The sequence below is a fragment of the Rhinopithecus bieti genome, unplaced genomic scaffold (assembly GCF_001698545.2).
Source record: "Rhinopithecus bieti isolate Rb0 unplaced genomic scaffold, ASM169854v2 scaffold_425, whole genome shotgun sequence".
Lineage (NCBI taxonomy): Eukaryota > Metazoa > Chordata > Mammalia > Primates > Cercopithecidae > Rhinopithecus > Rhinopithecus bieti.
The window spans coordinates 339,486-351,833 of record NW_016803361.1 but is presented as its reverse complement, the minus strand read 5'-3'; the positions used below and the strand labels follow the sequence as shown (position 1 = coordinate 351,833).

Below are 12,348 nucleotides of genomic sequence, written 5' to 3'. Positions count from 1 at the left end.
TTTTTTTTTTTTTTTTTTTTTTTTTTTTTTTTTTTGAGACAGGATCTCACTCTGTCACCCAGACTGGAGTGCAGTGGTGCAATCTTAGCACACTGCAATCTCTGCCTCCAAAGCTCAAGCGATTCTCCTGCCTCAACCTCCCAAGTAGCTGGGATTACAGGTGCACACCACTACCACCCAACTAATTTTTGTTTTTTTAGTAGAGATGGGATTTCACCATGTTGGTCAGGCTGGTCTCGAACTCCTGACCTCAAATAATCCACCCACCTTGGCCTCCCAAAGTGCTGAGATTACAGGTGTGAGCCACCGTGCCTGGCCCCTACTTGCACTTTCATGTTCTCTCTGCCACCGATATTATTATTAGCAATAATAATGTCTATTATATATGAAGCACTGACTGTGTTCCAAGCACTGAGCTGATCCATTTCATATAATGCACACAATTTCACTAACCCTCTCAGGTAGGTCCTGACCATTTTACAAATAAGAAAACTAAGGTCCAGCAAGTCTAGGAAACTTGCCCAAGCCACACAGCTGGCCAGAGAGCTGAGATTCATGAGCTCTAGGCCATGCTCAGTCCTGAGAGCCTCAGAAGAAATTCCTGGGCATTCCTTTTTGGCTCCCAGATCCTACTTGTGCTTTTGTTAGCCAGAAAGCGTCAATCTGCTTGCTACACTCTCACCAACCTGTTCCGAGGGCTTTGGCTGGTAAAGGGGTATGTTTGCTCTGCTGCCCTGTGTGGGAGCTGCTTGGGCGGGGAGAGGTGCATATGCCACATCACAGTTGTGATTTTGCTTGTGCAGCATGTGGGGAGACCCTGCAGGACACAACGGGAAACTTTTCTGCACCTGGTTTCCCAAATGGGTACCCATCTTACTCCCACTGCGTCTGGAGGATCTCAGTCACCCCAGGGGAAAAGGTAGGTGGGAAACTCCCTTGGCAAATGGGATGGCACTCCTTGAGTTGGGTGAGGTGGGAGGAATTCTTATTGTTAATAGTAAAAATAACAGCTGTTTTGTTATGAGCACCCACCGTGTGCTAGGCATGGTGCTGCTTGCTCTACGTGCATTATTTCTGGACTTCTCAACCAGTCTCACCCATACAAATGAAGGCTGGCATGTACTAAATATCCGCTTAGTTGTAAATCAAGCTCACAGTTCCCCCCAACTTTAATAAATACACTATTATAATATCCTGGAATTTAGAATTCTGTGACACCTCGGATTGCTGCTCTGGAAGATGGTGACACGGGAAGCCCACAGCTGTCTTTTCTTCCCTCCAACCTCCGTCTCACTATTTGGGCTTAAAGAACATCCCTGTTGACAACCCAGTCCACTTCCCTAGGCATCTTCCACTCCTCTTTTGCAAACAGCCACTCCTTGGCTGCCCCTCCAGTGGGATGGACTGGCCAGGCGTGTAGTCTACACTCAAGAAGATGGATCCAGGGAAGAGACCCTTGCATGTCCTGGCAGTGGGCTCAGAGCTGTGAGGACAGGGAATTCCTGGGTTCCTGGAGTGTGGCGTAGGAGCTAGGCAAGCCCTGGGTGGACACATTCCTTTGGTCTTAAAGATTCCATGGCCCCCTAGAGCTGAACCCAGGGCAAGGATCTCTTTCACTCTGGTCTAAGGGTGGGATGTTTTCAACCCTACTGCATGGCACATACTCTTGTATCCATTATATGGATGAGGAATTTGAGGCTTGAACATTAAGGAAAGTGCCAAAAGTCAAGGTAAGTTACAGAACTAGGAACTGAGAACTGAGGTTTTGCACTCCAAAGTTTATCTTTTTGCTACATATCTCTACAAATCTGAGTGTTCTTCAAGTTGTCTCAGACTAGATACAACTATCTTGGAGAAACTCTGTTCCCTAGGTCTAGGTTAGGGGATATCCCCAGTGTCCCCAGAGCTGTCTACAATCGTACCTGTTGTAGCATGTCTCATGGTGTTGTTACTACTGGTTTATCTGTCCCACTTCCAAATCTTAAGCTTTTTAAGGTTGGAGATGGTTCACCCCCAGGGCCCCGGCACTCCACACAGTCTGTGGCACAGACTGGTCACATGATAAGTATTTGTTGAATGGATGTGTAGATGGATGAGGGGCTGAGTGAAAAACCTGCAGCTAGGGGTGGCAGTGGGGTGTGATGGAATTTTTCAGGCACCTGTAGCCAACCTTCAGGTATTTCTAATTCATAACTTTTTAAAATGTCCATCTAAATGTCAAGTTAAGCATAGTGTGCTAACTAGAGACAAATGGCTAGGAACCATTGTGAGCATTTTCTGTGGACTAGATACTATCCTTAGCATATCATGTGGATCATCTAATTTAGTCCTCACATCAACTTCGTGAAATAGGTGCTGTTGCCATACTTATTTACAGGTAAGGAATTAGACTTGCCCAAGGCTTCTAAGTTTGTTGCAGAGTTGGGATTTGAACCCAGGCAACTGGACTCTAAGAGCCTGAATGCTTGACCATCATCTTATATTATTACACAAAGGGGCCAGGCTAGTAGATAGACATTTGAACATGCATTTATACACATACATGAATGCACATGTGTGCGCACACATGTATACATACTTCCTTTGGCTCTAAGCATCTAAGACATTAAGTATGGCTGTCATCTTGTGTCTGAGACCCCAGACCTGTCTGCCTTAGGTAGATGTGAAAACTATGTGCTTGCTGGAGGCTAACAGGAGGGAGGCAGAAAGGGGGAAGAGGAAGAGGTCTGATAATTTCCAAATTATTGAATTGCTCTGCACAGCAGAGAGTGTGTGATATGTTTGAACTGTGTAAACTTCATCAAGCCTTAATTATTAGTGCTAACTGGGGACAGAGAATATACATCATTGAAATTTCTGCACCAATTATTTCCATTTCTGCTTTACCCAGCCTTCCCTAGAGCTGCTAGTAATTAGCAAACTTGATTGATTTGAGTATCACCTCTTGTTCCCCACCTCTTTCCCCTATGGTCTTTATGGTTCACTAACATACTTAAAGTAATTAGCCTGAATAATTATCCCATTCATTCAGATCATGAATGTGTTACCAAGGAAGTTGTACTAACATTTCCTTTCTGTAATTTTAAAAAAGCAAAGGCTAAAGAATTATTGTGCAAACCAGCCTACAGGTGTTACTAAGCTCTACCACCTGAATATGAGCACGGTGTGGGATAGGACAGAAATCTAAGGCACACCCCTGTCTTTGAGAGACTTAGTGTTTATTTTGGGTCCCCCTCCCCCAACTCCCAGGGAATCTGATTTAATGGAAGGAAGGGTGTTTGCTTGGTAAGAGCTTTTTTTAAAGCTTCAAAGGTGATTCTAATGTGCAAGTAGTGTTGAAAAACACAGTCTAGTTTGAAAGAGGAGTGACAGTGTCGCACACACGTACACACAAGTGCGCACACACATGCATATGCGCACACACACATGCATGCATGCACGCGTGCACACACACACACACATGACAGAAGGTGAACGGAACTGTTTTTTCCTGGCACTGACTCTTCATTTCCTAGGAGATCACAGGGCTTTGTGGAAGACGTGATTTGTCCTGAGACGAAACATTGGGATGGGGCCAAGGGAAGGGACGGGCACTCAACACTAATCGAGAGGGGCAGCCTGCGAGGTGTGGTTAGTGTTAGTTGTGGTATGCTAAGTGTACACTCAGTGTGGCCTGCCTGGTATTTTAAGTTGCTATTTGTCGAGTGCCTATGACGTGCCAGGCATAGCAATATACACTGTACATATGGTTTCTCGCACAGTCCCCTCAACAGCACAGTGATGTGCGTGTTGTGCCACAGATGAGGAAACTAGAGAACAAGTATTTCCCCAAGACTCCAGAGCTAGTAGATGGAGCTGAGAAGCAAATCCAGATCTAGGCAGATCTAAAGACACCAGCTCTAGAATCATTATAAGACAGAGGGTGGGGCATTCCAAAGAGGCAAAGATCTATCATGTTCATCAGGGCAATCAGACCCAGGCTCGAGGAGGGGGACACTTGAGCAGGCCTGGGGAGGGTTTCTCTGACATGGGACTATCAGGGAACACTGGGAAATAGGTTGCACAGGATAGGCTCTGGGGGCGTGGAAAGTAAGCAGAATTTAATTTATGAGATGGGGACATGGGAGCCACTGAGGTTTCCTGAGGGGTTTGATCAACATGATATATGAGTGGAAGATTGGGAGGAGTCTGGTAAACATGAGATATGAGTGGAAGATTGATCTAGAAGCCCTAGTGTGTAGAACAAATGGGGCCACAGCAGGGAGGAGTCCAGGAATCGTGTGGGAGCAATCCAGGAGGGGGTGAGGCAGGGGGAGCGAGATGGGGTTGGAGGGGAGGGATGCGGATATCTTAAAAGAAAAAGAGCTACAGCATGGATGCTGAGCAGACATGAGGGATCAACAGTCAGGATGAAGGAAAGATAATACCAAAGCTTGGCTCCTTGGCCATCGGGGCAGTGGCGTCTCCTACAGTGGAGGAGGCTAGAAAGGAAATGCTTTGTTTGGAGGTGCTCTCACCTAGTGGGGAGCGGGAACGGCAGAGGAGCAAGAGCAGTGGGGAGAAGACAGGCCAGTGTGGTGGAAACCAGAAAGGATAAGCTCTGGGCAGAAGGGTCATGGGACACAAGGACAAATAACAGTCCTTTAGATTTGGTGGGGAGGGAATGGGAACCTTTGAGGAAGCCTTCCAGCCTAAGAGTTTACTTAAAGCTAGAGGGCCCCTGGGGCTGTTTGAATATAAAGAAGTTGGCCGGGCGCGGTGGCTCAAGCCTGTAATCCCAGCACTTTGGGAGGCCGAGATGGGCGGATCACAAGGTCAGGAGGTCGAGACCATCCTGGCTAACACGGTGAAACCCCGTCTCTACTAAAAAAAATACAAAAAAAAAAAAACTAGCCGGGCGAGGTGGCGGGCGCCTGTAGTCCCAGCTACTCGGGAGGCTGAGGCAGGAGAATGGCGTAAACCCCAGAGGTGGAGCTTGCAGTGAGTTGAGATCCGGCCACTGCACTCCAGCCTGGGTGACAGAGCGAGACTCCGTCTCAAAAAAAAAAAAAAAGAAGTGGCTAGTGGAGGGGCAGTGAGTGGAGACGCTGGAGAGAGAGGAACTGCTGAGAGCAAGGTTCCCCGGGATTGGAAAAGGAATAGAGTCAGGGGTGCAGGGGCTGGGGCAGGGCTGGAGATCAGGAAGAGTGGAGACGTGGTGGAGCAGAGGTATGTGGGGCATGAGGAAAGGTGAGCCTGGGCCAGACAAGCCACTGTGCCTCAGGACAGTGGGAGGAGCCACAGGCACCTGCTTTAGTGGAGCTTGCATGGGGGTGAAAGGCCAGGGAAAATCTGAACTCTGCTCTGGGCCATCTGCCAGGGAAACCCCAGGCTGGCGAGCTGCGAGGGGACCAGAGCCAGTTCATGGGTACAGCACCTGTGTGCTGAGGCCCAGTCCATGGGGCTACCCAGCCCTCCCCTTCCCCCTACTAAGTAATCACCTGTTTGGCCATGGGAGCATCCGATACCTGACCTCAGGGATGTCCAGACAGGGCTGCCAAGATGCTCATCATGACAATCCCTCTCTTTTCAGTGTTTATACCATAGTGTTCCCATTGGTTTGGCCCATCTGCCTTTCCCCCCTTCCCTGGGCTCCCCAAAGGCAGAGGACCCTGTCTTACTGATCTTTCTATCTCAATTGGCCAGCACAGGCTGGCACTCAGAAGGGGGTCAACAAACAATGGTGGAGTGAATGAATGAATGGACTAACTGTAGGAAGGTCTTTAGACACACCACACCTCAGGACAGTGAGGTCATGGCTGAGGGGAGGTTGATCACAGAGATGTTCAGATGCACTCGGGCTAACCCCAGACCCTTTGGAATGATTGATGATGTTATAAGATCTTCTTGTATCTCTGAACTTCGCTGACCCCTTACCTCCTTCCAAATCCTTAGTCTCCATGTGCCCTGGCCAGTCTTTTTAATGCATCTTGCTTTCTGTAAACCACCTAGTGACTTCAAAAGCTCAAGTAATTCCCCAGACAGAACCGAAGGACCCACCTCCTTCTGTTTACTCCCCATCCTGCTTAAGGTTTATTATTTAATGTCCTTAGATTTCCTGTGAGCGTGCTTTTGAGACAACACTCCTACTGCGGTCTGAGAGTTCTGCATGCTAAAGGGTAACGTGAGAACACAGGAATGCAAGATATATCTTCCCAAACTCCTCAGGCTTTGCTGCCAAAACTCACTTTATGGTAATTCTTTGCAGATCGTCTTAAACTTCACATCCATGGATTTGTTTAAAAGCCGGCTGTGCTGGTACGATTACGTGGAAGTCCGAGATGGTTACTGGAGAAAAGCTCCCCTTTTGGGTAAGTTGACTTTAGACACCGTTAAGAGGGGAGTGATGGGATGTTCCCCAGGATGCTGTTAATGTCTGGAAGGTCCACCTTGACAGCGGTCACAGGAAACTCTCAAGGGCCTCTGTCATTGTAAAACTCGGAGCACTCCATTTGGCCACACATGTTAAAAGCCTTTAAAACTGCAAATACCCTTTGACCCAGCAATTCCACTTTTTGGAATTCATCCTAGGGAACTAATTAAGGAAGTGTGCAAAGCTCTAACTACAGGGATGTTCACTGAAGCAGGAAAAATTGCAAACAATTTCAATGTTCAACAGTAGAGTTTGGCTGAATAAATTATGATCCATCTTTTCAATGGAAAACTTCCCAGCCATTAAAAATGAAGTTGGAGTTGACTACTGATACGGAAAGGTGTTCATGGTACACCATTACACACAAAAAATATGTGACAAAACTAGAATAAGCAGTGGGATTGCATTTTAATTAAAAAATACATTTACGTATTAAATACATATATACACACACATATATATATATATAATGCAGGTGTTGCAAATGTAGATGGCTTCAAGGATAACATGTAAATGAAGGAGATGGGATTTGTGTAATAAAATAAGGAGGGGTGGGGGGAGTGTGGTGAACTGAACACCAAATATCCTGTCCAAAATTATTCAAAGCAAAATGACTTAAAACACGCGTACAGGCTGAGTTAACTAGAAGACACCACTTTGTGGCCTGCAATACAAATCTCAAGTAAAATTATAAATATACATAAATAATTTCAGGGTGATAGAGTATTTTTTAAATGTGTTCTGTTGTTCTTGGTTTAGCTATATTTTCCACTTTTTCTGTGATGAGCGTGTATTGTTTTTGTGAGATGAATACAGCATGAACTCACCCATGCAAAGTTAGCTTGGAGCTTTGAGTGAGACACAGTGGGCAGGTGGTATAACCAGAAAGGTTAGTTCACCCCAGAGAGATCTCTCATGGATGACAGGGGAGGTTAGCCTTGCCCAGAGGACCGATGGCTCCAGTGTCTCGGGAGTAGACACTGGGACTCATTCAACCCAGCAATGGCCGCCGTGGTGGAGCTGGAGAGAGAGGCAGAAGTGACGAGGAGCCAGATGGGAGGGTCTCAGCTGAGAGTGTATTGTCCTCACCCGTAGAGGGGTCTGCAGGGTGGCCTCTGGCTTGGACAAGTCTAAGCGCTCAGTGAGGACTTTGTCTCTGGCGCATATTCACGTGAGCAGAAAGCTCAGCTTGTTATGCTGCAACTGACGAGCCTGAGAGTGAGCTGGTGTCGGGTGGTTGGCCAAGATGGAGATAGGAAAGAAGGGAGAGGGCTAAGCTGGGAGGTGTCACTGCTAGACTAAGCCCTGACTTCATGCCAGATTTTAGGGAGCCAAGGCTGGGGTAGGTCAGAAGAGGCTGGACAGAGGGGTTGGTTGGAGTCGAGGTAGCCTGGCAGACATTAATCTTTCATATGACCGAGGGGTCCCAGGCTGCCACCACTAGAAGTCAGTCAAGTAGTCAGCTGTGCAGGTAGACAAGCCAGGAAAGTGATCCCCATGCCAAGCACGGACAGGAGTGCGTCTACTGCAGGACCAGTGGAGTCCACCCCTCAGTGTCAGGGCGGAGGCCGCAGGCCTGGATTTCTGTTTCCTGCCTACCATGAGCAGGCATGGCACTCTCTAGCAGCCAAAAGGAGGGTCTGGCTTTACAGGTAGCACTGTTTGCTTGTGGCAAAAGACAGAGGGCTGCATTCCCCGTAGCAGAGGTTCCCAAAACTGGCTGGACATGAGAACCTCCTGGGAAGATTTCTGTGAATACGGATTCCTGGGAGACCCTGAATTGGAATCCCCACAAGTTGGGTCAGAGAATGATCCTATTTACCTTTATATAAAAGGGCATGTGCCCAAATCTAGTACCACATACGTAGAAAGGACCACAAAGATGCCCATCCATCTGGTTGAAGGTGATTACCTCTGAGGAAGGAAGTGCACAGGTGGTGAGCAGCTTCATGAAGTTTTGTTTTGTATACTTCTCCATTGTTTGAATCTTTTGTAAGAACACATTCAGGTGTCATTCTGTAATGAAATAATAAAAAGAGCTATGTGGGAGGAGTTTCCTGAGAACATCGGATCACAGACCCCGCAACCTGGCAGAGACCTTGCAGTCACTGAATCCCACACATTTATGAGAAAGCCAGGCTCCCCAAGTGTGGACTAACTCAAAGGCCACACAGCTAGTGGCTGAGATCAGACCAGAGTTCTGATGTCCTGGTGAAGGGGAGAGGTGACTGCTGAACCCAAGGGTGCCAGATAAAATACATTATTTGTTGTTTATCTGAAATTCAAATGTACTGGGCTTCCTTGCGTTTTGTTTGCTAAATCTGGCAACTCTCTACCCCCACCTCCCCGGAATGGGATAGATTTAAAGGCTTAAGAGGAGGAAGTTCTCTGTTACTGAAGTTCCCCAGAGAGGGCCAAGGCACGTTCCTGAGAATGGGCACAGGCAGAGCGATTTCCAGGAGTTCCTTTTTCTTGAACTTGAAACAAGAATTTTCTCATTATAGATCCTGGTATCTCTGGCTACATTTCATTAATGAAATGGGACTTTTGCCGTTTGTTGGTGGTGGTGATGGTTTGTTGTTGTTGTTTTGTTTTTTGTTTTGAGTTTTTTTTTTTTTGGCTCATGTTTTACCCACTTTTAATGTGTGTGTGTGTGTGTGTGTGTGTGTGTGTGTAGAGTGCCAGCGCCTGTAACCATCATTCTTCATTTGCAGTTCTCCTTTGCCAACTATTTGGCCTGCTCTGATGTTTCCAAATGCAGTTGTTAGTGAACTTTTGTGTTTGGAACAAGTGCATTGTGTCAGCCGAGCTGGTCCCTGGGAGGGGTCAGTGCCATGAAATCTGCTGGGAGGAGGCAGGTCAATGCCCCTTTGGCAGGAGGGAGAGCGGATTAGGGCGGATTGTGAAAGTATGCATCTTGCTCTGAAAACTGTGCATCGCATTTTTTCCCAGGGCAGTGTGTGAAAATCCAGGCATAATGGACGCATAACTTTTTATGAATGAACCCTTTATGACTCCCCATGGAGCCCACTTGTAGTATCCTCATCTGCATTTCCTCTTCTTGATATCCTTATTAAACTCCTCCTCTAAATCCAGGAACCGGATTTCAGTGCAGGAATCTGATACCTTTTCTCTAGTCCAGTTTCTCTCCAGCCTGCTTAGTCTCCTTGGAAGGAGGCTACTTTTTGAGACCCAGGTTTTCACATAGTGATTAAGGGAAAAGTCAACTGAGAACACTTCATGGCTGGCTAAAGATATCAAATTGGTTTATCAGTTTTGGGGGTCACTTACGATACTGCACCTAAAGCGGGGAGGAAGTTGGCTGCAGAGAGAATTCATCCAGTGATCTTAAATTCTGTCCGGTAAATTGGATTCCCTCCCTTATTTCTGTTAGAGGAATTACTCTAACAATGCACTTTTGTATGCAGAACTGTCTTTGGGCATTCTGTATCACCACAATGCACACAAAAGCCCTTTTCCCCTCTTTTCCTGAAATGGGGAGAGGGAAGTTCAGAAAGGCCAGGCTGGCCAATCAGTGTCGTGTGGCCCGGCTACTCAGGCTCCCTAGCCAGGGGCAGCCTCCCAAATGAGCAGAAATGATGGAGTGAGTCAAACAGCCAAGCCTGGCATTTCCACAGAATTGCTTTATGGTTTGAGGCTTTGATCTTCATTCCTACTTGTCTGTTTCCAAACTGGGAAATGGGGATGACATCTATATTACTAGAGAGTAGATTTCATTTATCCAAAATTATACAATGTTCAGAACTGTACTTCAGTCACTGAAGGTTTTCTTTTTGATGGTAGTGGTGGTGATGATGGAGAAGGCGATACCAATAATGAAGGTCTCAGACTGCTCTGGTTTAAATCCTGCTCTTCCTTACAGCTTTGAGACTTAAATTCTCTGACCCACAGTTTTCTTGTCTGTGAAATGGGATTAATAATAGTACCTTGAAAATTCAGAGAGTATCGGGATGAAATGAGATAATCCATGTAAAGTGCTTAGGACAGTCTCTGGCACAGACAGAGTCAATAAAAAAGGGACTTTTATGAGAACCACTACGGTGAAGATGAGAACATTGAGACATCAGTTAAGGGACAAAGTAGAGGATTCTAGTTAAGAGTTACAACCTGATTTGGGGAGAGTGCTTAAGAATAATTTGTAATTTGTTCTACCAAGTCTAGTTTTGCCAACGTAGTAAAATATACCTTACGCTGCAATTCCTGCCTCCTGTTGAGTACTCAGCAGAGACAGGCTGTCTAATGGCCCTTGGGTGGTGGGTGGTTCATCTCATCTGCCTAGGTCTTTAGGAGGCAAGGCAGTGAAAGTCCCCCCTCTCTTTTGGAAATATGCCTCAGTGGCTGTGACAGCTGGGTTTTAAAAGGAGAAACTTGGATCTGAAACTTGGGCTAGGCTAAGAAGGAATTCCTTTCGTGAACCAGCACTGTCTAATTGCTCCGTGCCCTCATTGGTAAGCAGTACTTCCCCAGGCTTGCCTGTCATTTTCCAAAAAATCACTTAACACTAATTGGCCATGCCAGAGAAACCATTACTGAAAATTTAGAGGCTTCTGGTGGATTTTTTTTCTTGCCAAATTATTGGCAGGAGTTTCATCTCATCTCACTTAATATTAATCTCCCCAAATCCAAAAGGCTACAGGTGGTCAGAATTGGAAGGAAGCAGAGGAGATTAGCAGCCTTTACCCCCATGTTTCCCCAAAACATGTACAACACAGATGGCCATTAGGAGATGCCCACAGTGGCCTTTACTCCTGCCCTAACCTCACCTGCTCATGGCCTCAAGTGGCTTGTCCACTGCCTAACATAGCACTGGCAATAAGAGTACCCATGACATACCTGCTTTAAAAATACTCAGATAAAATTTCTGGACCATACAATTCACCACTTAAAATATACCAGTCAATGGTTTTTAGCATGCTCAGAGTTGTGTTACCACAATCAATTTTAGAATATTTTCATTACAGCAGGGCGCGGTGGCTCATGCCTGTAATCCCAGCACTTTGGGAAGCTGAGGCGGGCAGATCATGAGGTCAGGCGATTGAGACCATCCTGGCTAACATAGTGAAACCCCTAAAAATACAAAAAATTAGCTGGGCATGGTGGCATGCGCCTATAGTCCCAGCTACTTGGGAGGGCGAGGCAGGAGAATCCCTTGAACCTGGGAGGCAGAGGTTGCAGTGAGCTGAGATCACATCATTGCACTCCAGCCTGGGTGAGAGAGTGAGACTCTGTCTCAAAAAAAAAAAAAAAAAAAAATTTCGTCCTCCCAAAGAAGACCCATACTCATAAGCAGCCACTCCCCATTCCCCATTGCCCCCCCACAGCTAAATACGTTCTCTGAGTGACTCACACAGTAGGTGCTTGGTAGAACCATGATCTTCCAGTCCAAATGGACTGTGACTGGTCTGTGTTCTGAACCAATCAGTAAAGATGAACCCATCTCCCGCCTTGCCCTGGGCTGCCATCCTGACGTGGCAGTAGTGATTAGATGGCCAAGAATGACCAGATACTGGGAAGACCAGGCTTCTGTGGAGGCTCCAGATTTCAGACCATGCACCCAAGTGTCTAAGAAATACAAATGTGTTAATTTTTTTTCCCAATAACAAAAGTTTGTCTATGATGAGCCCCCTTTCCATCAGGTAGTAGGGACTTGATTTTGGTTAATTTGTGTTTTCAGCTTTGGTCAATTTGTATGTCCTGGTGGGGGGGCATAGTTTGTGCCAAGGCATGGTGGTGGTGGGGGAGCATCTATCCTGCCACCCTGACTGGCATTGCTGGGATGTCCTCATCCCCAACCAATGAGTCCTCTGTCCAGATAGAGGCTGCTGGGCTTCCTCCTTGTATCAACCCTAGGCCAGTTCAGAATGGTGCAGGCTTACATTCCCCTAGAAGCTTGGGAGACATTCTATGGCTCCCCT

The 12,348-nt window shown here is 46.6% G+C and overlaps 1 protein-coding gene across 1 annotated transcript in view; it reads left to right on the top strand.

The window, feature by feature from the left end:
* Window positions 1-12,348, top strand: part of TLL2 (tolloid like 2) — a 154,186-nt gene that overhangs the window by 108,500 nt on the left and 33,338 nt on the right. The window contains exons 9-10 of the mRNA XM_017879970.1: window positions 804-919; window positions 6,248-6,350. Coding sequence (XP_017735459.1) covers window positions 804-919; window positions 6,248-6,350 — 219 coding nt within the window. The remainder of the gene's footprint in view (window positions 1-803; window positions 920-6,247; window positions 6,351-12,348) is intronic.